Below are 27,371 nucleotides of genomic sequence, written 5' to 3'. Positions count from 1 at the left end.
CTCTCCTCCTCTCCTGTGCGACTTGTCGACGCAAGGAGGTGAAACCAACGCGTCACTGCCGACTAGCAAATTGTCCACCAAGTACTACGATCAGTAGCACGAAGCGCCAGGCATGAAGCCGCGGGACTGTATGGCCAGAAGATAGATGCCTAGCGGCGCCACAAGCAATCCTTCTGCAGGGATGAAGGAGGCACTAAGAATACAGGTTTCGACGTCACGCTTTGTGGAAAGCTTGGTTTTCTTGTTATTGAGGCTGAATGTGGTCAACTTTGTCATAAGCGAAGGGGCGGCCTCTTTGTTAGAGTCATTGTAGTAGTAGTAGTAGAGTCAATTGCGAGAGTGGTTGATTGCGTGGAGGGGGACACGTGGATGTCATGCATGAGGCTGGACTAATGCATGCTGCCGAGATGAAGCTCTTCCGATGGGGATCACGGCATTAACTCCGTTGACTCATCACTTGAGACAGCACTTAGCGTGGTGTAAGTCGAGAATGAGCTCCAAGAGCTGGTCTTCTGAGTACAACTTGGTGCTACGTCGGTTGACCGTTGAGGACGTTAAACTCCGTGCTTCTGACCATTGAGATGTTACTTGAGATATGCGTAAGTGCCCTTACACCCCTTTCCCCCGAGATTGATGTGTAACATCATCGAAAAGAACTGCAACCTGTGTCATATACCTTCATCAGGTATCGCCAGTCTTGACTCGAACTTGACTGCCTGATCGACTTACATCCCCTGCTAGCTTCAGAAGCCAATGTGGCTCTTCGGGTATGGCTTCCTTTCCCTGTCGCTCTTGACCTGTCGTGCACCTACGTCGACTCGGTGAATTCGGTCAATTCGGTCTATTGACTGTGTAGTCAGTTCACTCATGGTTCAGTCCAATAAGTTCCTTTTTATGCGAGGCTGGCTATCCATTGATGTCTGACTGCTTGCTTCTGAAAGCCGAGCTGTTACTCGAGATGTGCCTGGAAGCTTTGTCTTCTGAGCGGATGCAAGTGTCCTACTGTCCCTTTTCCCCCGGGACATGATGTGCGATATCGTCAGAAAGCCTGTCAATTGCCCGATCGACTTGACGTCCAGCCCACTAACTTCAGAAGCTGATATACTTCTTCGGCTTCAGCTACCTTTCCTTGCCGCTCCAAATGCCGGCCTGTCGTGTCATACTCTTTGAAAATATGGTGAATGTTGCAGTGGTCCCAGATTTCGGAGAATCCAGAGTCTTTCCCGTGGTCGGCCTCGGCCTCGCTTTCCGTGGCTATGTCCGACCCTCCCTCATCGTTTTGTGTTCCTCCAAATTTCTCTTGCTCCTCCTCAGCTGCTTCACTTCCGTGATCCATCTCCTCTGCGAGCTCGGCATCGATGTCATGCTCATATGATACACGCTCCTGGAAAGTTTCGGACACGGCAGTACTACAGGTTGTTGCTGAACCGTTCATGCTTCTGTATTCTTCGACAACCACCTGCCGCAGGATACTCTCCGCTTCGGCATATCTCTCCTGGGCATTGAAGATTCGTCCTAAGAAAAATACAATAGTCAATGCGTATTCATGATAGAAGTTGCCCTTCTGTCCTCTCGGAGGGAGTAAAGCGTTGAGAATGCTGTCAGCTTCGCAATTCTTCTGCTGGTAGTGCAGTACTCGTGCGAGCCACAATAAAGCGGCAAATTCCAGGCCATCTGCCTTCATGTTTCTGGGGGAAATCGCAAACGAGGACCGAAGAACACTCTCTGCATTGGCAAACTTTCCCTGATGGCACAGTGTCTGGGCCAACAACAACGAGGTCAGTTGAGCCTTTCGATCGCCCAGATCAAGACCATCCTGGGCCATCAATTTTCTGCTGCGGCGAAACTGTTCCTCTGCCTGCATAAACTTCTTTTGCTCATATAGCGTTTGACCAAGGGCACTGAGACACCTTGCTGTTTCTTGGTGAGGTGTATCCGCAGCCACATGTATAGCAGCGGCTCGCCGGAGATGAAATTCTGCTTGAACAAACTTACCCTGACAAAAGAGAGAGTGCCCGACATTCTCTATGCTCGCCGCTGTAAATCTGTGTTGCTTTCCATATGCCGCCACCATCATGGACGAGGACTGTTGGAAACAAACTTCTGCCTCTGGGTATCTGGTCTGCCGAAGTATGGCGAGGCCCAACCAATACATGCTGAGCGCTGTCTCTTTGTGTTTGAGCCCAAATAGTTCCATTTCCATGGACAGGGATTGTCGCATATGTGCCTCAGCCTCGGCGTAATTTTTTTGCCTGTATAGCGAGATTCCCATTAAATGTGCACTGCTCGCTATGTCCTTGTGCTTGGGGCCGAACATGTTGCGTCGCCCAGTCCAGGCAGTATGATGCGCATGATAAGCTCTCTCATAATCCTTGAGGCTGCTATATGCGCGCCCGATAAGTTCCCAGACTTTATACTTCAGCTCTTCCTCGTCGTCGCCGAGTCTTGATAGCACAGTATTGAATATTTCGAGGGCATTATGCGGTCTTTGGAGACTTCGAGATAGCTCGCCGAATCCAAACAGCAGAATGGTCGGGAAGTTGTTGATTTTGCTCTTGAATAAGCGAAACAGGAGGTCGAACGGACTCAACAAGTTCTTCGCCTGTCCCTTGCGAAACAATTTCCCGAGCTTCGTCACCAGATCACCCTGTTTAGGCAGAGACAGCGAAGCGTGCTCCGCCAGCAAGTGAACGACTTGGGAGAGATCTTCTTGCACCATTGTTATCGGGCTCCTCCTTGCAAATGTCGTATTGCCCTGAGAAGGTGACATATTCCTTCGAGATGCGGTCAAATCGACTTCCGCGACGAATCTGAAGACGTTGCCTAACAGATGCAGTCGTTGGGACTGCCAGTGATTCCCGTCATATTCCTCACACTTCTGTTTCACTTGTTCTATGAGCATACTCATCTTCTTCCTTCCGTCGATTGGGTCATCCGTCAGCCATGCAGCAATGTCCAGAAACTCCCTCGTTGTCACCGTGTTCTGCCCGGCTGCGAAGCACGACACGACAAGCAGTTCAACCCAGGAGATTCCGTGAGTGACGAAAAAGCTCTCTATTCGAGCTGCCGTTACTGGGTCAGTATCTTCCCATCTGTTGAAATGATATGCCATGAACTTGATGGCATAGGAGAAGAGAGGAGGATACTCGAGGCTTTGTGGAATGAACAAGCCTTCACGTTGACGGAACCACTCAAATCCCGAGCCTGTGATGGTCTCAAGGCAGACATTGGCGAGAAACCCGTGAGCTGCCGCTGCATCAACCCGTAGAATCGAGATCCGTGAGTCCCATTGAACTGCGGGCCTGACAAGATATTCTCTGGCTGTCAAATGAACCAGGCCCACTATGCCGTTCTCGATGCTGATCAACCCTCGGCAAGATCGTAAGAACATTGTTGCTGGATCAGGGCCCTTGTATGCATCAAGGGGTTCCCTCTCAAATTCATCCTGGTTCATTTGAGTTGCCACGGCACAGGCGTGTTGAAGCTCTCTCAACTCCAATGCTCTGGCAGACACGACGAGAATGGTCAGAATATACTTTGCGCGCTGTATCTCGGTCTCCCCACTGGAGGTGACAATCTCCTGCAGGATGCGATTGAAAGCGTTCTCCATCCCCAAGGGCAGACGCTTCAATATCTGTTTGACGTCGTCTTGAGAATAAGCACCACATAACTCGTTGATCGACAGCCTCGCCCAGAGAAACATGCCATCGGCTTTCTCCAAGAGTTCCTTGATGACCCTCTCGTGGATATTCGGCTGCTGCAGGAGTGCACTTCTCTGTGTTTCGGTTGCGATAAAGGTCCTGATGTCTGCCTGTAGGAGTTCATTGGATATGCGGATCCAGTAAGCTGAAGCCTGCCTTTCAAACGCATGCGGCCTGCCAATAAGAATAACCTTGGTGAGAGGAGATTTGTCGATGATGCCGCGCAATTGGACGAATAAATCGCCAACCTGCCCCTGAACTTCATCGATACCGTCAATGACGAGGTATAGAGGCGTGGGCAATGTCGCCATGATTATGGACAATGCTCTCCGGAGCTCCGACGACGTTGGATTACCCTTTGCGAAGAGTAACTTAATCATCTGCACTGTTTCGTCCGTCGTTGACGGTAGAACATCGAGCAAGAACCATCGAACCAGGCTGTCTGCGTCTTGCCGGCTAGTCTCAAGGCCAGAGAAATAGAAGTACATTGTTTCCTTCTTTTGCTGCTTGAAAGTTTCTATAATGGACGCCGCGAGAATGCTCTTACCGCAGCCGCTTTTCCCTGAGATGAATAAGAAGCGTTCCGAGGCTTCTTGACTTGACGACGACTCCCAGGCGACAAAGGTTGGGTTCGAAAGAAACCATTCACACGTGTTGGGTGCCTTGGCTTTGACCTTTCGCTGATGCACTTCTCTTACGTTTGTCGCCCCCAGGCTGTTGATGATGGTCAGACGATCTTGTTCCCGGCGATACTCTGCGGACAGCGTCAGTACAGGACCGGAAGCCAATCAGCGGGCTCGAGCACATACCGTGTTGTTTGGCCAGCTCGATAGCAACGGCTGCATTGTGTACACCTTGCATATCAGACTTGAGTTGATCAATGAAGTTTTGAAAGTCTTTTCCAGGAGGGTTGACAATCAGCTTCCAGATTCGAACTGGTTTCTCTCATCAGTGAACGACCTCCTCTTATCCAGCCTAACAGCCATCACATACCGAGAGTGCGGCGTTGAAAGAAGGCGAGGGCTTTGACGCAGAGACTCGTCACGTCATTGAAGATGCGTAGCAGCTCTCTCTGCATATCCGGATCGTTTCGAAGATTTTGATAGAGCTCAATCCGCGAGAGGTTCTCCGTCAGAACTTGCACCATGGCTGTAATGCTGCGCACAACCAGTGAATGAGACTTGGATACCTAAAGTTGGTCAGGATTGTCGTGTTTCACTTTCTTCCTGAGTCGCGACACTTTGCTGGAGTATCGAGCTGCGCTCACCTGAAGAATGAATTTGACCGGAGCCCATAGCGGACACAGGCAATCCGCCTTCGCCTGCACCGCAAGCTCAATCACTGATGAAAGCGACTGCAATCCTTCTGTATTTTTCTGAAACGTCTCCAGTAATCTGGTTGATGACTTTCTTTTATATTTGCGATTCTCCCCTTCGACGTACTGGACAAGATGGGAGACGCTCCGTGCCTGGCTGACGCAGTCCTTGAAGAGCTGGCCTCCGCTGCTGAGCTGAAGGAACAGTGACTTGGCCTCGGTAATTACTATCTGCTCGGGCGACATGACGCCTCCAGCAGCAGCTGTTGGCGCCATCGTCACGATCTGAGGTGAATATTCGTGTGTAGTTCAACGCAAACCTGGCGATGACGGCTTGTGAAATGCGCGGTTGGCATTTCCACTACTTCCCCCCAAGCGATTTGGCAACTGATATATCTGTGGGCATCAGGCATACTTCAGCAACCTGAAAACCTACGTAACACAAGCAAATATTCAGCCGCTTCACCACCGACGTGTCACATTAGCGCGGCTCTTGACTGTCCAATCGACGGGTGTGCCGCAACGCCTGTGCATGCAGGTATAAGGCATTCTGGCGGCTTATACTTGGCAGCGCCTCCCTGAGTCTATTGGATAGAATTTGCCACATTAAGTACGAAGTACGGCTGACTATTGTCTCTGCGGAATCTGCCCTTCTCAGCCTTGATATTATTCACACAAGGTGCTCTTGGTTGGTCCTGCAAACGAGCCCCTCGATGACAAGGCAGATCAGCATGATTGTGGTGAATGGATGCCTGACTACATACATTTGAATCGCGATATGAGCTCAACTTCCCAATCCATAGAATATAAGGGCAGACTGACGTCCGATAGTCCTGCCCATTCACTTCCAACGTTGTCCGCGTCATGAACATTATGCCAATGAAGGATAACAAGCCCCCGACCAAATCGCACGCACATCTAATATTGTGTTAATGTTCGTCTTAGATATTTCTCTCCCATTATGCATTGGGTTATGCCCGTCAGGTCGCTTGCTCCTCGCAAACGATGTAAGACCCTTGGTCAGCTACCAAATGCGTCCTGAACGCCTGGATAAACTTCCTTTTGTACAGTAAAGCTTGTCACGTCATGTCACTATTTGTGATATGTTAAACTGGCGTATATAAACCGGTTGATCTGCTCGTTGACTACAGCATCAAACAACGAGTTGATGGCCCAGTGACCCCAGTCGGTTGCATTGAGGCAGGCTACGTCAATGACATCCCTGACACTGGACTCAAACTCAAGGCCAAGTGACCAGGCAGCGGAAGTACCAACAAGTGTCTCATTCAAGGTGTCTCTATCGGCCTCTCCTGTATAGCTGACGATGCAGTTGTAGATATCAGTTGCGGCGCCGTACCCGCGGCAGCCCCATGGAGCGTTGTTGTTATTGTTGTTCTCACACCTGTCGAGCTCAGATGCCATGATCTGTATCGTATCATCTTCGCCTTCTGCAACTCCCCCTCACGGCGACTTCCATAGCAATCTTCTCATCTTTACGATGGTACGGACCAGCATCGTACGTGAGAAGTTATATTCGCAGTCGGGAACACCCTTGCTCACCTAACATGCCTGAGTACAAGTCAGGTGTCCGGCTGTGGTGAACCGTTTTACAAGGTATCGCTACTCGCCCGTAGTTTGTCTGCTTACTTGGTTGCCTCTCACTCAGTCTTTACATAAATATTTCAATTCAGAAACAGATAAAAGGCCCGACCTAGTCGATAACTGGTTACTGAAAGACTGGGAAAGATGGGCCGGTCCAGTTTATCTTGTATAGCTAAACAAGCGACGGTGTCAAACGAGCCCTAGATGGCATAAGGAGGTGATAGCTCGTCTAAATGCACCAGTATAACGAAAATAGTAAGCCTTCTGCTTGAAGCTGGCGGAGCGAGTGTCCAATATGCCTCACAGGCCCGCCATGAGAAGTTACTGAATGACATGCTGGCGTTGAAACTTTCGTCGACCAGCAAGTGAGAGGAAACGACAAAGGTAGCGTCCTTTTCAAACCTCGGCCTCAAAAAGATACTGCTCGGCCGCTGTAGAATAGGACGGACATCGTTATGGTTGCATTCAAAACACACTGCTTGACCGCTTAGATCAAGTGTCAGATCGAGTGCTTTTGTAGGGAGTTCATTTATACTATCATGCTTATTTACCTTTTGAGTCGATGCAGGTTCGAGTTTGGTAGACAGAGTCTGAGCATCGATAACCGAAAGCACAGTTACACCTGACTCTAGCTAAATGTATAAGGTAGTGAGAGTAGATCTTACCCAGGTAGTTTTCCAAGATAGGGTTAGTAGACATGGTTAAAGGTAGATATCACGAATTCGCAATCAATTTCCTTGACAGACGATGATAGCACAGGCTGTGGAAACAATTGGAATACTTCGATATGAAAGCATATTACGAACGATTGGACTGCCGGATTCTTATCTATGTGTGTACAACAGCATCATCGGTGTTGCCGCAAAAAAACATGCTCCTAGAACGGCAGCACATATCTTAGCTTCCTTACCATATGACCTAGAGGTATTGTAAGAGGAGGATTTTGTGGTTCACTCAATGATAGGCCCTGGTGTAGCTGAATTTTTTGCTCTCACAGTTTGGCTTCTCTTCCTCTCTGATCAACCAATTGTCAGTTGAGGAGGAACATTGTTCATATCTGTATGGACAACCAGTTACCGGATGTGATGTTCCTGTCTGCGGTGCCTCGACTCTGTGTCTATAGCCGAGGTGCTGACCAGTCATGCGTTTTTCAGAAGGAATTCTACTCTCCAATCCGACGAGCTGAGAACCGAAAAGAGCTTGTAGTCCGCAGGCATGTGGCCCAGATCCGATCCATCCAGAACATGGTTTGATGGGACACAATGGTTCGATATGCAAGGCGATACTAGCCCTGATGCTCACCGATCTAAGTCAACGGACGCGGCGCCCTAATAGAGTACCTCCTTTGCATCTGCAGCCAAAGTCTCTAGTTCGCGTTGCGTGGCCCAGCCTCTGCCTATCATTAACTGAACAATATTAGCTGTAAGTCGATGGACTCAAGATCTGCAAGTCCATGACAACAACATGAACAATTGAGCAACAAGGTCACAAGGAACCAGATGCCAGAGCTGTGTGCTCTAATGCGTCCGGTGAAGCTGCAAGGCGATTGTGCGGCTGAGAACCGGACAATGGCGATCCCAGTCAAACCGCCCACGTCCCGGCTCTGCGGAAATGGTGGCCGAACCCAAACTCTCGGTTCCGGCCTGAAGTGCACAAGGTGCCCATGATACTACGCAAAATGCTCCCACCATCTCGTCGTTGCCGAGAATACAGAACGAGGCGCAGTATCGATCTTAAATCCGGCGCTTACAAGTGCCGTTCCCGTGGCCCCGGAGGACGCGAATGCCCACGAACGCACCCCTGGTGGCGCTGCAGCCACCCGCAGAGGCGAAATCTCCTGCCGACGAAGGAAGAATCCAAAAAGGGGGGCCCGCAGCATCTAGACTCTCGTCCCACCCGCATCTACAGCAGAGCCCAACGCCAGTAGCTTCACCTGAGAGAACGCTAACAGGCTCTTTCAGCTGCGCCGGAGACTTGGCTATTGGCATAAGCACAGCAAATAGTCTTGCGGATGGATTTGCCGATTCGGGGACTGTGGAGATGGCGTTGGAAGTGGACGATCTGGATTTCAGCTGCCAGGGATGGACCTTGACCGCATGGCCCTGGTAGTAGTAGTCGAGTTGAAGCCATCGTGGGCAAGAGGCAAGGAGGAGACGAGATCAACTGTTGACGAACACATAAAGACTAGTGATGAAAATCAGTTGCCAGAGTAGAATGCAATAAATAGTTCAAGTCAGGTTGCTTCTCGTCCTCGACCTCCCTTCCGCCAACTGTCTCTCTCTCTCTCCCCCTAGTAGCAGCAGTCCAACTCCCACTCCATCCCATCACAATGGTCAAGATCAACGCCGCCGTCTCCCTCCTGGCCATGGGCTCGGGCGCCTTGGCCTTCGGCTACGGACAACAGCCTCATCGCTACCCCGTTGAGGAATTCGTCACCTGTTCCACCAAGCTGGGCCCCCAGCTCAACCGCCACGTCCAGACGCACTGGAACTACAAGACGAGGACCGTCACCTTCACCGAGAAGTACACGACGACGCCTCACCCGACCGTGACGCCGACCAAGACCAAGACCAAGACCATCACCAGCGTCGTCCACACGACCACTACGGAGCCTACTTCCACTGACATTGCCACCATCACCTCCACAAGTAAGAACAAACCCTCATCCCAACAACCTCCCACAACCTTCAACAGATCAAGAAAAACCTAACACGGAAATCATACAAAAGGCACCTCATACACCACCACAACAAACATTGTCACCGAAACAGACACCGAAACAGACACAACCACCGTGACAACAACCCCCACAACCACCATCGCCGCCCCGGCCGACTTCACCCCCATCGCCCAGGAGCCCGGCTTCGTCCCCCGCATCAAGGGCCGCTCCGTCGACGCCGCCAGCAGCAGCAACAGCCTCTTTGAGCGCAGCAAGGACACCCTCCAGTGCAAGGGCGGCCCCCACGGTCCCGTCTTCTGGCCCCCTCTGCACCCGCAGTCCGTGTCCTGCACCAAGTTCATCGAGCCCATCGTCGTCAAGCGCGTCACGTACACCGCCAGGCCTCACACAAGGACCGCCCGGCCCAAGACCAAGACCGTCACCACGACGCTTCAGCAGACGCAGACCGAGACCGTCTACCCTTGCGACATCACCAGCACGGTGACCGCAACCACCACCACCGTCCTCACCTCCGCAACCGATTCCACCACCACAACCACCACCACTTCCACCAGTAAGTCAACCTCTTTTCTCTTTTTGCCTGCTTCCCTTCCCCCTCCCGCCCTTGCCCCCCCTCTCCTGAAGAAAAACCCATGGCCCGCGGAAACAACAGAGTTGCTCATCATCACCCACAGCCACCGAATCCGTCGTCGCCCCCCAGCAGACCTTCCAAGCCGTCTGCGGCCCCGACAACCTCGTGTCCAAGGCCAACGGCGGCCAGGGCGTCGCCAGCGTCAGCACCAGCCAGCCCGGCACCTTCATCCCCGTCAGCGGCACCCTCAGCCCCTACGACTGCTGCGTCTCCTGCTTCAACACCAACGCCTGCAGGGGGTCCATCTCCTTCGCCAGCGGCACGTGCTTCCTCGTCGTCGGCACCGACGGCGTCTGTCATGCGAACCAGTTCACTGCCTCGGACCGGTTCAACACGCAGCAGGGCGCTTCGGGGACGACTGTTAGCAATGGCCCCTGTGGACTGTTGACCAACGCGGGCAGTGCCAACTGAGCAACTGTGTGATATGCTATTGGGAGAATGGACGCTTCTGAGCTTTCAAGTAGAGTTTATATTAGAGAGAGCGTAATTTGTTTTTTATGGAAGAATAAGGAGGCTTTTGCGTCATACCCTTTTCCATGAATGTGCATACTTTTGAGACTGTATCACCCAATGCTCCAAATTTCAGTATACAAGGGCTAAAGGAAGGTCATCGATGAGACTGAATCACAGTCATGGAATGTTGTAAGTCAGTTCTTTAGGCGAAAGGAGAAGCTAAGACTATAGATTTCATTTTCTCTCAACGTGGCACAGAATAACTATATTGAAAGTCTGCTTATCTGTTTCCCCCCTTCGCCTTCTCAATTGAGTGAACTCAACGAATGGCCTGCTGAACCCTTGGGTAGACCCGAACCATTTCTTGATACAGCTCTGGGTGGTCCCTTATCATGACCTGCGGATCCCAGCCGGCAGCAACAAAAATGGTATCGATACCACTTCCCAACGGGGTCGTGAAGATGTGCGCAATTTGGAAGCCGATCAGGAACGCATAGGCCATGATAACGGCTGTGAATCCCCCGTCGCGGTTGTATGGAGGGTCAGTCTCCAGGAGGTAGAGGTAAGCAAAGAGGGCACATGCATAGCCAATGAAGATGGCACCAAAGGAGAGAACAGGGCCGACAAGACAGTCCTGCGTCAGTTAGTGATTGTACTTCTAGTGTCGAGGGCAAGATGACTTACGTTGACCAGGGCATCAATGCCGCGATCCTTGATCATCCTCCAGGTGTCCTTGGCAGAGGCAATGTACGCTTTGCCGTAGAGTGCAATGTGACAGAAAGCGTATCGGTTGACGAATTCCACGACCCATTCGATGATGCTGATCAGGCATGTGAGAATGCAGAAGATGACATAGGCAATCATGCCGCCGGCACCGCCTTCGTTTGCGCCCTGAGACCGAGCAACGCTACACACTTGCTTCAGGAATTGGATGAAGGCCACTATCAGACTGCCGAAGCAAATTGAGCCAAAGCTATATGTGAGTGCTCTCTTGGCGGCACCGCGGGTGGCCTTCCTGGGGAAGTTGTGCGGTGAAAAGTACCAGGACCCGTAGACACCAGCAATAATAGTGTGGACGGTGTTCTTGAGCCATTCGGAGATCCAGAACATGGCAAATGTAATGTAGACGACGAGGCCAATCACCTTCCCGTGGCTGCAATTGTTTCCCGAGACGGAGCATCGTGGATTGTCGGGCGATGGTTCGTAGGCGACGTAAATGGCGACCAGCGTGACTGAGAACCAAGCAGCCAACGCCGTGGCCACAAGGCCTCCAATGAGACTGACGATGTAGACATGGCCATGTTTCTTACTGACATCGATGCTCGTCTTGAGCATCAGCGCCGAGAAGGGAATGCGGCCGATCCAGGTCCAGAACGCAAAGATGAGGAAAACGGCAAAGATGAGGAAGACTATCCCACCAGACCAGTACCCCTTGATCAAGTAGAAGATGGCCGTCCCGAGCGCCCAAGCCAGGTTGAGGATGCCAGTGACCCATATAAACTGCTTTGGAAAGATGCGCGCCAGCCAGACGTATCCGTACGAGAACACAAAGGCGATGACGAGGCAGAAGGCGAAGAGTATAATGGTGTTGCTGTTGAGCGAGAAGCTGTTGAGGTCATTGTAGATGCCGTCGCCGTGGAAGCCGCTGCTGTAGCCGTGGATCGCGATGCCCGAGATGGCGACAAAGCCTGCAAAGGCAAGGAGAAACTGAAGTTGACAACAGTCAATGGTCAGACAATGCATCAAGACATACAAGCATGAGTAAGGCAGTCGCGATAACGTACAAGGAGTCCCGCCCATAGATCATTGTACTTGGGCTTCTCCAGCTTGAAAGCATCATTGAAGGAGTATTTCTCGTCGTTTGGTTGCGGAGGATTGAAGCTGTAGGGCGGCGGAGGGCCATACGGATGATCCTGATACTGGCCATTGACAGGCTGTTGGTTGCTGTTGTAGGCCGGGTTATAAGGAGGAGCGCCAGGATTGTAGCCATTGTTGTTGTTGTTGTTGTATCCCTGGTTGTATGGCGCTTGGTTCTGATACTGATACTGGCTCTGCCCTGGGTTCTGGAACTGCTGCTCGGGGTCACCCTGCCGGTACTTTTCTGCTTCACCCATCGCGATGGCTGCGCCGACAGGCAGGTGAGTGCGGAAGCGACCTGTGAAGCTGGAGGAGTGGAAGAATGTTGCTGGTGGAAGAGGCGAAAAAAGAAGGGATAAGTCAACAGATGGAAGGGAGCACAAGAATCCAGTCGCAATCTGAGCAGCAGCTGCAGGTACGGGCAAAATAATTACAGCACCGTCACCACTGAAGATGCATGAGGTCATGGCGCCACAGCAGCTCCATTAGCGGCTCTCGATTGGGAAGCGAGCTCGCCCATTCGCTGCAGCTGCGAGATTACATCGCCTTTAGGGATCTGGTTTCACTGCGCGATCGGGGCCAGTTTGGCGCTAAGTCCACGTGCCGATCTGCTTTCGGTATCGAGTAGCCGAAGCTGAGAGTCGACCCGGCATTTTGAGCATTGATCCATTGTGATGTAGTCTCTACCTACAACCACGAACAGCCTACCAAAGAACATTATTTTGCAACTTCTTCTCGACTCGTGCTTTGCCTCATTATCATGGCCCAGCCATATGCTGTCAAGTTACAGGAGCAATAATAAAACAATCTGCAGACACACAACCATCCGTGGCCACAAGCCCAATCCCTCCTCCGCCATACTGTCCATCAACAGCCTGCAGTTCCACGTCATCAACCCGAGCTCGAATCGAACCATCGCAAGCCGTCAGCGCCACTCGATATTTCCGGTCCAACTCCCACGGAAACGCTGCACTTGCGAGCTCAATCCTCTTTTCGTCGAGTGCTTTGACCAAGGCAATCTTCTTGTCCCCTGTGAAGAAGACGGCATAGTAACGATTGAGGCCCTGGACCCTGATGGCTAGCCCAGCTGGAGCACCAAACTTGACCATCAGATTGGGAACGGCGACGCTATAATTGTCCCACTCTCTTGTTCCGTGGATGATGATGCCCTCGCCTTGCCCCTGAGCAATGATGAAGGCCCAGCTACTAAAGGTGTCGACACCATTGACCCACGCTCGATGCCAAAACTCGCATGGCTTCTGAGATGGTGGTCGAATCACCATATTGGGCACACCAGTCCAAGAGAGGCTGTCGAGCCAAACGGTGCCTCTGAAAGAGCTTGACGGGCCTGAACGTATGGCGATGCCAATCATCTGGATAGGCTGGCTGTCCATCTCGTCAGGGATTGTCCAGGTCAGCGGATGCTCTTCTCCAGAACTGAAGTCAGTACATGGCCCATCAACTGTAATCAATTCGTCGTTCTGACTATACACTTTCAGCCTCAGCCCAACGACTACCTCCCCAACACCACTGGCACGGAGTTTGGCTGTGACTGTCTGGCCGGGATACACCAGTGGCGACGCCATCAATTCGTACGATTTCATCTGCAGAACCTCTTTCGGGGTGAATGTTGGTGTGAGAACCTCGAGTTGGCCATGTTGCTCGTCCAAGTTTTCAACATCAATGGCCAGACCAGGACCATGTAAGCCGTCAACCCGCTGCTGTAACGAAGCTGATGAGACACCTCTTCCAGCGGTAGATGCCCATGAAAGCTGGAAACCTTGAGTGCTTCCAGGAAGGCTAAAATGAAATTGAGCACCACCTTTGGGACGCTTGAGATCCTCATGGCCAGCCAGGCGACGCCCAATGTTGGCGATATCATAGGCTATCCGGGCAGCATTGTTGATAGAATACCCTCCATCGGCGCTGGAGATGAGAGCGCGATCCGCCAGAGGTCCTCTCCAGTCAAACGGCCCTTCGAATGCGGAGAGGCCGAGCATGATGGCCACCAGGCAGCCCACGTTGCCAGAGTTGCAGTCTGTGTCCCAGCCGCAGGTGTTGATGATGTGCATAGCCTCATCAAAGTCGTCGCTCACATACAGCACCGTCATAATCATGATAGCATGATTGGGAATGACGTGACAGATACCGTGGAACTTGTCGTAACCAAACTCATCCTCGATCCTCTGGCGAGTCTTGGTCCAGTCTCCGTCCTCGGCAACCCACGTCCGTACTTTGCCTATCACATGGGCAACATGCGACGTTGCGGGAATGGAAGAAAGGCCGACATCGAGAATGTGGTTGATGTCCCTCGAGACAAACGCTTCCGCCTCCATCGCAGCCCACAGCTGGGCCGCATACACGGCTTCTCCATCATGACTGACCGAGGCCGCAGCGCGAGCGAGTTTGGCTGCCAGCTTGGGATTCCCAGGAGCAACCATAGCCCAGCCGTCGATGAAGATTTGCGCGCCAATCTGTTCGGCAACCGTCTTGCCATTCGTCTCGATGGCGCCGCTCAGCGGTGCAGGAATGCCTCGCTTCAGGTTCAAAAAGGCAGTGTGCTCCGTGGACATGCCTCTTCCTCCCCACCAGAAAATGGTCCGGTTCTCAATGACATGGTTCAGCCAAGTTTTGCCAATCTGCTCGGGCGAAATGTCGGGGGAGTAGCCGTGCTCTTCCAGGGCCCTGACGAACTGGAAAGTGCCCGAGACGTCGTCGTCGGTGACGACGAGGGGAGCGCCGACTTTGTCGTGGACGTAGCCGCGGATGTGGCCGAGCTGTGTGACGATCTGCTGGTGAGTCCAGCCTTCAAAGGGCCGTCCGACGTAGACGCCGATGAGTTTGCCGAGGACTCCTGCATAGACTCTTTCTAGATAGTCTCCTGGTATAACTGACATGATGGGTCGTAGTAGAATAAAAGCATCCAAGGAGACAACTTGACATTGACGGTTGCAGCCAGAGATGGATTTGTTTGCGATATCTGTCCCCGATTGTGTGCTTTGGACATACCATATGCGTCCTCAAGGAGCACCGTCGCTCAAGACTGTCAGCACCAGTTCTGCCTTTGACGAAGCTGATGATCAAGCTGCTCCCCCGCATGCAAATGCCCATGATAATCCCGAAAGCGAGGGGTTGCCGGAGTTGTACAAGTACAACACTACCTTGAAATCCAGTGGCATGCTGAGCTGCATTATCAACAGTACTTGTTTGACATTATCAGATAGTTGAGACTGTACGTTAAAGTGAAGGCAGGAAGGGGGGTGCCTCTCACCAGTCGGCTGAGGATTTCACATCGGACTCGTGAGGGCTCATTCACTGACAATCGCTTCATGAGGATCCGGGCCAACAAAGCACTTGGTTAAAAGTCGCTGAGCAAATTGCAAATTGGCGTGGAAGTTCTAAGAAGAGCTACATACGGTTCGAAAACATCTATGTGTCTGCTATGTCAGGCGTGCTCTTGGCAAACAAGTTGGAGGGATCAAGTCGACGCTTAACAGCTCTGATCCGAACGATACCCTCCGGACCATAATACCCCAAACCATCCCCCTTTGCAGGCGTCGAAAAGTTGATATAATGCGAAGGCATAGCAAGCCCAGCATTCGTCACGCCATCAAACAGTCTGTCCGCCCACGCTCTTCCTTTCTCTATCCCCTCCTTGTCATCAGGATGCGCGGACGGAAAGAACCCAAACATCAAGTGCGGCTCGCGATTCTGGAAAGCTGCATTTTCTTCCAGAGCGGCTCCAGAGGCTCGCGTGCCGGCTCCGTGGCTGTCGTGCATGATGATGATTGATGTGGGCGTCGGTAATGGCTCGGATATGATGCGGCCGAGTTCCTCTGACCACCCGGGTACCGAGATTGTTCGTTTATGGTGGACGAGATCAGCGTAGAGCACGGGCATGGGGATTGACAAGAGGAAAGCGTATGGCGTGGCTGTTTGGACTGTCAGCTCGAACTTATACAACGCTTGCATGACTGACAGAATGATGATGATCTTACTTTCTGCGACCGTATTCAGGATAACGGTTCCCATCTTCACGACTCGCTCGAGATAATCCTTGGCCTCGTCAAGATCACTCCCATCGTCCTCCAGAGACCAGTGAAAAAGAAAAGAGAACAAAGCCCCGTCTCCTTCAGGCCCTTTCATGACGGCTGTGTCCCCCGCAAACTTTGGTGGTTTCTTCCACGCGTACAACTCGCTCAGCTTCTGGGCAATCTGCGGTGTTTCTTCCAGAGGAAACATGATGAGCCCGGCCAAGCAGTCCGGACGCCGATGAACACGGACTCGAAGAGAAGACACGACGCCAACGATGCCGGCACCGCCTCCGCGAAGAGTCCACAGCAGATCCGGATCGCAGTCGGCATCGTCCGTATCCATGACACGCCCATCAGCCAGGACAACTCTCCCGCCGAGGATGTTGTCCACGCCCATGCCCATGATGCCGTTCAAAGAGCTGTAGCCCCCGCCACAAGCCCATCCAACGTAGCCAACAGTGGTTGAAAATGCCGTCGGTGTGGTGAGTCTATGGCTGTCTAGAAATCGCAACAGGTTTCCTCCCGTGACGCCTCCGTCAATCGTCACCGTGCTCCGGTCAGCAGAAAGCACCATCTTGTTCATTGAACGGACGTCAAGCGAGACGTCCTTTGGTCCGTAGGCGCGACTTCGACCGCCTTGGTCTACTCCCGAGTTGCGAATGGCCAACGTCAAGCCATTCTGAGATATGTAACTCACGGCTGCTGCAATTTGGCGTTCATTTGCTGGGCGAACGGTAGCTAGAGGGAGGGTGGTGATGGATCTGTCGTTGACTCTGTTCAAGGCGTCAAAGTCGGGAGAGGTGGCGGTGTAGATGTGAAGGTCGGGCACTTGACGGTGCAATTCGAGGAGAGCTGGTGCATCTTGCTCGATTGTTGCTGTGGAAGAAGCTCCTGGCGGAGGCGGGGTGTGATATTCGGGGCCAGCGGTGATGGAAGACATTGTCTTGTTCAAGTGATTTCAGTCCGGTGGATGGTAAGCGGCTGTCTCATGCTTTATCTCTACGCTCTGCAGGACTTTGATTCTAGATACATTGCAAGAGGACAGGTGGCATTTATACAATGAAAGGGAAGACGATGGATTGCTTGCTTCATGTACGAGCACGTCGAGGTTGAAGCCCAATGAGCTACCTAGCATCTAAGCTGACATTCGCCAGACATTGATTTTCCAATATTGTAGAGTTTCGGGAACGGAAATCTTGTTAAGGCCGGGTTCGTCCGCGAATTATACCCGTAGACTATTGAAAGGAGTTAGAAATGCCGACATGGAAAAACTGCAGCCGTTGGTGCACCTTGTGAATTGGGCGACTGTGGACATGCGGGTGAGAAAATAGGTGCAGACGACTAACAGGGCATATTACTCGGATAATGCTCGAGTAGTCCAAGTGCGTTGCTTTCATGAAAATGCATTGGCCGTTTCGTTCGTCAATAAGTTCACATATGAGGGCTACGGCTACAAAGCTGGCAGGGCTTGTGGACTTCTCTGAGAGTCTTGGTTAGCAAAGTGCTGATGATTACCTAGAATAATATGATTACAATGCTTACTGTGGCTCACAGAGTCACAGGTAACTAAGAAGGCTGGTATGCTAATACTTGGAATTCGGGAATAACTGGTCCTGTAGAATACCGATGCCGACTGGGCCAGTAGTCGTCAGAAGAACGCACACGCAAAATGCCGGACACGATTGAGATCACGAAACATGAAGTATTGATACGTATTGTGTTCTGTTCTTTGTTCCCATGATACATGTACACTTCTTCTTTTTCTCCTACTCCGTCACAGAGAGTATTGAAACTCTGCATTCTCCTTGTCCGTCATATCGAGAAACTCCTGGTTCTCAACCTTGGTATAAGACGGATCCGCCCGAATAAGGCTCTTCTTGAGGTTCTGCCGGCGGTAGTACCACCAGATGAAAGCAAGATCGATCAGGCAAGCGCCCCAGCAGACCAAGATGGTTATTTCAGCCGGTCGATACTCTGGTGCATCTTCCGGACGGAAAGTCTGTGGCCCTGGAAAAGAGTCAACAAGGGTGGTCAAAAGGAGGTCTGATGCAATCGTACCGATGATGTTTCCAACACAGTATGCAACCAGATACATTGCTGCTACTGTCGTCTTTTTGGTCCATCCTGCTCATGTGTTAATATGTGATATGACAAGCTTCGATCATCCTGTACTCACCAGCCACATTGGTAGAGATCAATGACAAGAGCGCAACAAACGGGGTCGGGCTCGCCTGGTTTGCCGTTAGTCCAGTCCACACTCGACTCCATCCTCAGCAACCGGCAACTTACCTGTGTGAGATAGTAGCCAGCCAGTCGACCGGCAGGCTTGTCCAACGGTATAGCGACAATCATAATCACCCCAACCATGGCCACCACAAGTCCAGACATGCACACCAAGATTCGACTCCCCATGCGATCACCCAAGTATCCGCAGAGCAGCAGAGCGACAACCTCCACCCCTCCACCAGGCGTTCCATATAGCAGACTCTGCTGCGGCGTATACCCAAAGGAGACAATCAGCTGGCTGAAGAAGTTGGAAATGCCGCCATTGGGAATATCCGCAACCAGCGCATAGAAGACGAACCCCCAGATGGCGGGATCGGTAAGGGCTTCCTTGACCTGATACCACTTGAAGTGCTTGTTTCCAATGCCTTGCTCGTTGACCTTGATGCGGTGAATGGCTAGCAAGCGTTCTTCCTTGGTGAGGAATCTTGCGTTGAGCTGATTGTCCGGCATGATGAAGAGGAAGATGATGCCGATGGTGCTTGTCAAGACGCCTGTGAAAACGAAAATTGCTTTCCACGGGGCGATGGAGAAGCCATAAGTCGAGGCGCCGTGGGCGAAGCCGTACGCTACCAAGCCGCCAAAGATCTGGGCCTACAAATGATCAGCACCGGTCTCCAAGACGAGTAAGGTTTCAATAAGCATACCCATCCGTTGAAGCTGAACCATATACCCGTTCTGAAGCCTTGCTCTTTCTTAGTGTACCACTACACAACCCTGTCAGTATTATCCGTATACGTTCTCCGAGCACCGAAGCATACCTGGGATACAAACAGAGCGAAACCTGGCGTCACAGCTGCCTCAAAGATACCCAAGAAGAGTCGAATGACAACAGCTCCTCCAAAGTTCTCCGTGACAGCAAAGAGGGACAGGACGATTCCCCACATGATGATGTTGAAGGCGGAGTACTTGGCGAGAGGAAGACGCTGTAACAGACGATTCGTGGGAAACTCCCAGCCCAGGTATCCTACGTGAAACAGAATGAATGAAAGAGGCCGCAAACAGGTCTTGTTTAGTGAGCTTACCAAAGTAAAACAGGCTTGACAGCCATTGGTAGTTGTCGCCCTTGAGCTTGAGGTCTTCTTTCAGGCCCATGATGCTCGCATACGACAGTGTTGTTTCTACCAAAAGGTCAGAAGCGCAGCACATTTTCGCGTCGGATTGACTTACTGTCAAGATAGTTGAGGCCATAGACAATACACATGAGCTGCAAAACAAAGATCATCAACAATGCGAAAAGTTCCTCTCCAGATAGATGTGACTTACAGGCATGAGGTTCCAGTCAATCTTGCGCAGCAGCCGCCGCTCCGTCTCCTCGTCAAGCCGCAAAGCGGCCGTATCCAGACCAGCAACAGCATTAAGTGCCTCATCGGCATCAAGCTGAATGACTTCGCCCTTTTCCGCAACACCCAGAGTCGGCGTCTGCTCGAGATCGAGCTTTTCCGTCTTGTCCACCGTGTCAGTAGCCATCTTGAGTGAGCCACACAAATCGAAGACTTAACAAAGTCAAGATGGTACTTTTTACGGCTCCCAAGAAATGGGAGCAGCAGGTCTATTAAAGCATGGAAGGTGGCCAAATCTGGATACTACCACCACATCCTACTGTGTTCATTCCGTCGGCCTCGATCCGTAGGTGCTCGCATGCACATTGGCCGAACCCCGCTCTCTCCTCACTGATAGTCATCCCTGTACATTCCTTAACCAGGAAGATGGCTGATCTCGCAGCAACTAGATAAGACATGACCTGACAGGATGGGGATTTCGTGTTTTCCGTGCTGCCGATTTGCTGCAGTCAAGTTACTCGGCATCACATTCATATCAGGCAATTGAGCACGGCATTGGTTGCACAGCGCTACAGCTGAGATAGGGCACCCGGCTTGTCTTTGTCTGGGGGATTCAGCTCCATATGTTGAGGTGGGGGAGATATCAAACAGGCATCTGAATGGCATCGTATCCCGTTCCGCCGTTATACAGAGTGTGGGGAAGACGAAGAGATACGATACTACCGGACTACTAGATGCAGCAGCTAATAGCCGGTGCCGCAGAGATCGTCATGTGTCCTTCCTACTCGATGATTGAGGGAGCCGTCGGAAACAATTGATATCAATGGCTCCATATTGCCGGGTCGTATCTCAAGCACGTATAACCCCCACTGCTGAAGATAGCAACGACAATCCGCGGGGAGATAATGGGAAGATGGTGCTCGTCAGATTGAAAGTCCTGTAAGCTATCTGACTGAGATTGGTGACCGTTGAGAGAGCTGCGAGATCGAGGACGGACAACACGAGGGATTTGTCTAGGCAGGGATTGGTGGTTGTGTAATACGTGCGAGATGGCTGTATGAGAATGCCGTACCTGCATGGAGCCTGTTGGGCAAGGGAAATTGAAGTTGCTCCGAGCTGAGTGGCCAAGGGACAACTTATTATGTATTCCATACAGAATGCATTCATACTTGTACAAACAGTCGAGGAAATGATTATGCCAGAGCTATACACGAGGATGCCTTATTTGCGAGCCTCAGGATTCCAAATTCTATGGGCCATAGGGTAAAACCGGAGGCGAAATAACATTAAGGGTGAGTAACGTCCCCCTATGGGGCTTGACGCCACGCCGGCATCAGACTGACGCGCCTTAAGAGAAAGATTTAAAATATCTCTTACTCTATGTTGAATGTAAGATGTTCGTCTTGTAGATGATTCTTATGTGATTGCTCTTCCGATCTGTGAGCTGTGAAAATGTCCAGTGCCTCAATGTGCCGAACCACATCTCTGCATGCACTCACATCCCCAGCACGACGAGCTAACCTCGGCAAAGCCTACTCCCGTGTTCACCGAATCTCCAGCAGGTGTCCAAGATGTTATAGCATTCAGACAATACCCAGGCAAGGTAAATTCAGCTCCAGAGACCATCATGACACTGCACTTGTAAGCTCCAACTTCTCATTCCCAGAGACCAAGAAACAAAGAGTCGTGATACTGGGCTCCGGATGGGCGGGATACAGCTTCGCCCGCACCCTCGACCCAGCCAAATTCGACCGCATCGTCATCTCTCCCCGCGGCTACTTCGTCTTCACGCCTCTCCTCGCCTCGACATCCGTCGGAACCCTCGAGTTCAGAGCCGTTCTTGAGCCTGTCCGGCGTCTACCCGGAGGTGTGCGCTTCTACCAAGGCTGGGCCGACGACGTCGACTTCTCCCGGAAAGTCATCCGGGTCGAGGCCAATGCCGTCGACGGCCTCCCCAGCGAAGTACTATCATCAACGGTGCCCGTCAAACAGGAGGCCAAAAAGGGCGAAATCTTCAACGTCGAGTATGACAAGCTCGTCATTGCCGTGGGAGCTTACAGCCAAACCTTTGGCATCACAGGCGTGAGGGAACATGCGCACTTCCTACGAGACGTGGGCGACGCGCGCCGTATCCGCCTACGCGTCCTCTCTTTGTTCGAACAATGCTCTTATCCAACCTCTCCGGCCGGCGGCAGCAGCAGCACACATGTCGCAGGAGGCTCGCTCTCAGAGGCCGACAAGCGATCGCTGCTTCACTTTGTCATTGTCGGCGGCGGTCCCACGGGGATCGAGTTTGCCGCGGAACTGCACGACCTGATCCACGAGGACCTGAAGAGGCTGTATCCCGAGCTGATGCCGCTGGTTCGCATCACCGTCTACGACATCGCGCCCAAGGTGCTGCCCATGTTTGACCAGGCGCTGGCGCAGTACGCCATGGATACGTTTGCGCGGCAGGGCATCCAGGTTCGGACACAGCACCATCTGGAGCGTGTGAGGATAGCGGACGGAGCTCTGGGGAGTGCACATGGTGGGCTGAGCATCAAGATCAAGGAGTACAGCGAGGAGGTGAACGCCGGGTTGGTCGTCTGGAGCACGGGACTGATGCAGAATCCGTTTGTGGAACATTTGGTCGGCAAGGAGTTTGCACTCGCCGAGGACACAGATCACCAGAAGGGACAAGACGCGCAGCGACGCCGTCTCGTGAAAGACGCCAAAACAGGCGGCATCCTGACCGACGCTTACCTTCGTGCTCGTATCACCGACAACGAGGCCTCACAACCTCACGACACCGCCGGTGCCACAGCAAAGCCCGTCATGCCGGACGTGTTTGTTATCGGCGATTGCGCAGTCAACGAACACGACCGGTCCCTCCCGAAAACAGCCCAAGTAGCCGCTCAACAGGCCGGCTACCTGGCAAAGCACCTCAACAAGGCCACGCACAACGGCTCCCTCGACTCGGTCGACGTCAGCAGCACCTGGAAGCCGTTCAAGTTCCGCAACTGGGGCACGCTGACATACCTCGGCGGCTGGAAGGCGATTCACCAGAGCTCTGCGGACGAGCTGCGGGGATGGGTCGCCTGGGTTGTGTGGCGAGGTGCGTATCTGACGAGGAGCATGAGTTTGCGGAACAAGATGATGGTGCCGGTGTATTGGTTCGTGTCGTGGGTGTTTGGGCGAGACATTTCGCGGTTCTGAAAGGGTGGTGTGCCCTTTGCAGCTGGCGATGAATGTTCAAGTCCTGTACTACACGGGCACAAGAGGTTTATGTGCATCACGTAAAAGCCATGCCGCGCTGTCTTGAAAGCCTGGACGGAAGACGGCTGGTTCGTCAGCTTGAACCTTTGTTGATGATGAATGAAGCAACAGTCATTCTCAGTGTATAATAGATTGTAAAACACCCCTCAGAAATACATGGCGTCTTGATAGGAGGTGTAGTGATGAACCACTCCAACTCTCGTAGTTACTACAGCTCAGCTCCTGGTCATGGCTTGGGATCCTCCTCAGTCTACAGAGCGGAGCATCCATGACGCAAAGATTACAAAGCATCAAGATCTTAGCACAAAGGGAACCATTGCTCCGGAACGCAGCAGAACTCCATCGACTCCTCCCAGACCCCGAACCCACCCCCCATACCCCTATAAGGAAAAGTTTGCTAAGACAAGAACACATCAACTTAGAAAACTCTACGACTATACTGTGCTGATTGTAGGACAAATCTCGGCAATGGAATAGTAATAGAAGACAGTGTGGAAACGAAAAGAAAGCAGACCCTCCAATCACAGTACATACAACAATGTAGTATTACATAGTGTGCCATCACATTGCCGAATCGCCGAAGGATTTTAGGACATAACCTGGAGAATGACATGAATCGTGTCTGGTTGATTATTAACACTGGCTGACCCAGATTGAATTCTGACAACTTAATAATAGAGATTCGATCCCGTCCAGGGGTCACGTCAATTTGTCATGCACGACATGCTCCTCTTTCATAGTACGAAATTGCATGTCCTTCTATCTATTCCAATCGAAGCATTACTAAACCACACTACGGAAGAGACTGGGCAACTTCTGCCGCACTTTTGAGTCTGTCCAAGCCAAATTTAGCATACGACTCATCGCCATGTACCCAATAGACACAAGCCTCACCCCCAAGCAGCCCAACAACAACCCCGAAGAAGTCCGGGGTAAATCATCATCCTAGAACACAATCGCCTAGCGCAGCATTCTAACTGGCCAATTCAACAATTACCGAATTAAGACAACAGTGACCAGAAGATGCCGAACTGCCCTATGTCAGAGTTGAGACACCGGGGGGTGATACTGTTGCTGCACAAGTGAGGGTCTTGAAGGTAGAATCCTGATGTAGTATGTAGCTTCCTTGTCTCTTTACCCCCTTTTCCCTGCCTTAGTACGTACATAGTCTGTAGTAGGATCACGCAACTTTGGAAACAGAAAAGACTTGTCAAATGTGGATATCGTCAATGTATACTACCCAGGTAACTTGCATATGTATGACCGACTGATCCACCATGAAGGCGGCATCCCCAGTTCTTGTCCGTCCCCACGCCCCTATCAGTGAAAAAAAAAAGATATATAAACCATCAAGACGCCTTGAAGACAACCACCTACTCCCAGCAAAGAAGTCTCTTGCATTCACCAACTCCAATACATAATCCAGCAATCTCTTCTCAATCCACCGCAGTAGCATCTCAAACCCGTCTCACACATTAACACCGAACCAAAAAGAACACAACAACAACAACAACTCACAATGACGCAGCTCCCCCAAACCATCAAGGCCATCGTCAAAAAGTCCACCGGCAAGGCCGTCATCGAAGACGTCCCCCTCCCAAAGCTCCGCGACGGCTTCGTGCTGGTCAAGACAAAGGCCGTCGCCATCAACCCGACCGACTACAAGTCCATCGACTATGAAGACCCCAAGTCCATTGGCGCGCGGAGCGGGTGCGACTTTGCGGGCGAGGTTGTCGCCGTGGGGAATGGCGTGGACAACTTCAAGGTTGGGGATCGGATTGCGGGCATGAACCCTGGATCGTGAGTCTCTTCACCCTTGCTTATATACCCAAACAATTGGCAAGACTCTCTCCTTGTCAAGCTGCATGCCCTCCCCCCTTTGGAGACTGTGTATATAGAAGTCGGTTATGTGTAAAGGGGAGACTAACAAATCTGTAGGAACGCCGTTGAGCACGAAGACGGCTCATACGCTGAATACTGCATCAGCCAAGCAGACGTCCAGTTCCACAACCCCTTCAGCGATGAGGAGGGCGCCTCCCTCGGCATCTCAACCTTCACAGTCGTACGTCCTTTCTCTCCCCTCCTTTTTCTCTCATCCTCACAAATTCGAACCCCAATCCACTAACCCACCAAACCAGGGCCAAGGCCTCTACCAAAGCCTCAAGCTCGCCCTCCCCTCAGACCCCCTCCCAACGCCGGAACCACTCCTCATCTACGGCGGCAGCACCGCCTCAGGCATCCTCGGCATCCAGTTCGCCAAGCTCTCCGGCTACAAGGTCATCACGACCGCCCGCCCGCACAACTTTGAGTACCTGAAATCCCTCGGCGCCGACGCCGTCTTCGACTACCGCTCGCCCACCGTCGTGGACGACATCCGCGCCGCCGCGGGCGACAAGCTCAAGGTCGCGTGGGACTGCATCTCGCTCAACGCCTCGGCCAAGATCTGCGCCGGCGCGCTGTCCGACGAGGGCGGCAAGCTGGGCATGCTGCTGGGCATCGACACCTCCGTCGTGCACTCCATCAACCCCAACATTGAGGTGCTGACGACGCTGGGCTACTCCATCTTTGGGAAGCCGTACGAGCGGTACGGCGCCAAGTCTGATGGCAGCGCGGAGGACAACGAGTTCGCAAAGGAGTGGCGCGATTTGGCGGAGCAGCTGTTCCGTGAGGGCAAGGTCAAGCCGGCGAGGATCGAGGTGAACCGCGGCGGAAGTGGTCTCGAGGGCGTCTTGAAGGGCCTGGATGAGCTGAGGAACGATAGGGTCAGCGGCGTGAAGCTCATCTACACCATCTGAAGTGAGCCATAAAACGATCATATGCATGAATGTACGAACAGGGGATTTGAGAACATATAGATGAATTAATTTCAACCGGACTACCTAATCAAGCTGAAAGCGCCGCAAATGCATGTCGGTCTAAGAAAGTGTCAACGTCAAGGCGTTGGCTATTATAATGCAATCAAACCGTCAAGTAAATCCACCCCAGAATATACGTAGCCGTATATCAAACTTTTCTTATCCCTGCATGCTCAGCGCATACACAATGTAATCCTCACCGGGTATCATGTCCGTCCAATCACCGTTTTTTAGTTGTTGTTGGTCGTAGAGTCCTGCTCAAGCGTCGACTTGAATTGATCAAGCCCACTTGCCCAGGAGAGCCATGATGGCGCAGCCGAGGTAGAGCGAGACGAGCATAAAGGTCAGACGCTTCTTGTCCTGGGTGCGGTAGGGGTTGAAGAGGAAGTCGCGGGCAAGCATCTCCACGAAGCCGGTGTAGAGGAGGATGCCGGCAGAGGTGGCGTCGAGCACACCGGAGACAACGTTGGCTGTGAAGGAGCCGCTGTTGTAGGTGGTCCGTACGCCGAGGCCAATGGCGATGGCAAGGGGCGTCGTCAGGCCGTAGGCGAGGCACAGGGCCCAGGGCATCCAGCGCAGGTGCTTGGGGAAGGGGATGACGCTGAGGCGGGCGCCGATACCCAGGCCCTCAAAGGCCTGGTGGAAGACGATGACGGGGTACAGCGTCTTGAACTCGTCGCCGACGACGCCCAGGTTGAGACCGATGATGACGCTGTGGAAGAGGACGCCAAACTCGAGGATCAGGAAGGCGGCGATCTGAGACTGGAAGCCCATAGCCGCCTGCTGGTTGTCGCCCTCAATGTTCTTGAGCTCCTCGACGTCGAAGCTGTCGTTGGAGGGGGTGCCCTTGTCACTGATAGCGGCGTCGGGGACGCGCTCCGCGGCCTTTCCGTTGGGAGGGGCGGCGCGGTCCTGGTCAGCAGAGTGAAGGCCCTGGTGGTCGTGATGGCCGCCGGTGGTAATGGTTCCCTCGACCTGGACGTGGGCCATCCTGTACTTCTTATCGACGTAGTACTCAGCGAGGAAGTCCAGGAGGAAGATGATCATGGCAGAGGCCATGGCGATGGCGGGGGGCCAGGTGTATTCGGCCCAGCCACCAGTCATGCCGACGCAGCTGTTGGGACCAATCTCCTCATAGGCAGGCTCGAGGAGGTGGATGAAGGCAGTGGCAATGATGACGCCGGCACCAAAGTAGCGGGCAAAGAGGTACACATAGAGCGGGATACGAAGGCGGCGGACACGGGTAGCCAGGACAGGGAAGAAGGTCGTGAGCGTGGAGGTGACGAGGACGACGAAGAGGGCCGACACACGCAGGCCCAGGTGTCCGTTGTACTCGTTCTCGCCGGCATTGAGATAGCAGATGATGTCCTTGGGGTCAGCCGTGTCGAGGTCGACAGACTGGGGGTTGAACTCGTCCGCCAT

General features: G+C 52.5%; 9 protein-coding genes across 9 annotated transcripts; 3 read left to right on the top strand and 6 right to left on the bottom strand.

The window, feature by feature from the left end:
* Positions 1 to 90: 90 nt before the first annotated feature.
* Positions 91 to 6,438, bottom strand: TRIREDRAFT_110712 (uncharacterized protein; the record flags this gene model as incomplete). Its single annotated transcript, XM_006968232.1, has 10 exons — positions 91 to 291; positions 730 to 808; positions 1,089 to 1,914; positions 1,996 to 4,455; positions 4,511 to 4,636; positions 4,695 to 4,890; positions 4,969 to 5,279; positions 5,337 to 5,412; positions 5,781 to 5,934; positions 6,143 to 6,438. The coding sequence occupies 10 exons, from the start codon at positions 6,436 to 6,438 to the stop codon at positions 91 to 93; spliced, it is 4,725 nt and encodes a 1,574-aa protein (XP_006968294.1).
* A 2,509-nt stretch (positions 6,439 to 8,947) lies between these two features.
* TRIREDRAFT_110711 (uncharacterized protein) lies at positions 8,948 to 10,340 on the top strand (the record flags this gene model as incomplete). Its single annotated transcript, XM_006968287.1, has 3 exons — positions 8,948 to 9,266; positions 9,348 to 9,851; positions 9,973 to 10,340. 3 exons carry the CDS (start codon positions 8,948 to 8,950, stop codon positions 10,338 to 10,340), a joined length of 1,191 nt encoding a protein of 396 aa, XP_006968349.1.
* A 361-nt stretch (positions 10,341 to 10,701) lies between these two features.
* On the bottom strand, positions 10,702 to 12,496 carry TRIREDRAFT_5319 (uncharacterized protein; the record flags this gene model as incomplete). The annotated part of the gene is made up of 4 exons (XM_006968198.1): positions 10,702 to 11,016; positions 11,067 to 12,089; positions 12,167 to 12,326; positions 12,423 to 12,496. The coding sequence occupies 4 exons, from the start codon at positions 12,494 to 12,496 to the stop codon at positions 10,702 to 10,704; spliced, it is 1,572 nt and encodes a 523-aa protein (XP_006968260.1).
* A 522-nt stretch (positions 12,497 to 13,018) lies between these two features.
* TRIREDRAFT_110709 (uncharacterized protein) lies at positions 13,019 to 15,136 on the bottom strand (the record flags this gene model as incomplete). The annotated part of the gene is made up of 1 exon (XM_006968231.1): positions 13,019 to 15,136. One exon carries the CDS (start codon positions 15,134 to 15,136, stop codon positions 13,019 to 13,021), a length of 2,118 nt encoding a protein of 705 aa, XP_006968293.1.
* Positions 15,137 to 15,668: 532 nt separating this feature from the next.
* Positions 15,669 to 17,213, bottom strand: TRIREDRAFT_110708 (uncharacterized protein; the record flags this gene model as incomplete). Its single annotated transcript, XM_006968230.1, has 2 exons — positions 15,669 to 16,952; positions 17,007 to 17,213. 2 exons carry the CDS (start codon positions 17,211 to 17,213, stop codon positions 15,669 to 15,671), a joined length of 1,491 nt encoding a protein of 496 aa, XP_006968292.1.
* A 759-nt stretch (positions 17,214 to 17,972) lies between these two features.
* TRIREDRAFT_81022 (uncharacterized protein) lies at positions 17,973 to 20,086 on the bottom strand. Its single transcript, XM_006968229.1, has 9 exons — positions 19,823 to 20,086; positions 19,727 to 19,763; positions 19,582 to 19,677; positions 19,318 to 19,523; positions 19,204 to 19,263; positions 18,563 to 19,150; positions 18,450 to 18,504; positions 18,332 to 18,397; positions 17,973 to 18,280 (listed from the first exon to the last, which is right to left on the bottom strand). The coding sequence occupies exons 1-9, from the start codon at positions 20,024 to 20,026 to the stop codon at positions 18,048 to 18,050; spliced, it is 1,545 nt and encodes a 514-aa protein (XP_006968291.1). The 5' UTR covers positions 20,027 to 20,086; the 3' UTR covers positions 17,973 to 18,047.
* Positions 20,087 to 21,534: 1,448 nt separating this feature from the next.
* Positions 21,535 to 23,034, top strand: TRIREDRAFT_67588 (uncharacterized protein; the record flags this gene model as incomplete). Its single annotated transcript, XM_006968286.1, has 1 exon — positions 21,535 to 23,034. A coding segment is annotated over one exon (1,500 nt), but the record flags the coding sequence as incomplete, so codon positions are not given.
* Positions 23,035 to 24,533: 1,499 nt separating this feature from the next.
* Positions 24,534 to 25,889, top strand: TRIREDRAFT_81019 (uncharacterized protein; the record flags this gene model as incomplete). Its single annotated transcript, XM_006968285.1, has 3 exons — positions 24,534 to 24,894; positions 25,033 to 25,156; positions 25,233 to 25,889. Exons 1-3 carry the CDS (start codon positions 24,614 to 24,616, stop codon positions 25,887 to 25,889), a joined length of 1,062 nt encoding a protein of 353 aa, XP_006968347.1. The 5' UTR covers positions 24,534 to 24,613.
* A 339-nt stretch (positions 25,890 to 26,228) lies between these two features.
* On the bottom strand, positions 26,229 to 27,371 carry TRIREDRAFT_67562 (uncharacterized protein; the record flags this gene model as incomplete). The annotated part of the gene is made up of 2 exons (XM_006968228.1): positions 26,229 to 26,762; positions 26,823 to 27,371. The coding sequence occupies 2 exons, from the start codon at positions 27,369 to 27,371 to the stop codon at positions 26,229 to 26,231; spliced, it is 1,083 nt and encodes a 360-aa protein (XP_006968290.1).

This window comes from Trichoderma reesei (genome assembly GCF_000167675.1).
Source record: "Trichoderma reesei QM6a unplaced genomic scaffold TRIREscaffold_22, whole genome shotgun sequence".
Classification (NCBI taxonomy): Eukaryota; Fungi; Ascomycota; class Sordariomycetes; order Hypocreales; family Hypocreaceae; genus Trichoderma; species Trichoderma reesei.
This window is presented reverse-complemented; position numbering and strand designations above follow the sequence as displayed.

Bases quoted from the DNA above. Each gene is read 5' to 3' on its own strand.
- TRIREDRAFT_81022 (XM_006968229.1), bottom strand. From the start codon at position 20,026: ATGGCTACTGACACGGTGGACAAGACGGAAAAGCTCGATCTCGAGCAG. The intron at 19,678-19,726 runs GTAAGTCAATCC...ACCTTTTGGTAG, and splicing joins TGGCCTCAACTATCTTGACA to AAACAACACTGTCGTATGCG. The intron at 19,151-19,203 runs GTATGCTTATTG...GATCATTTGTAG, and splicing joins GGTTCAGCTTCAACGGATGG to GCCCAGATCTTTGGCGGCTT.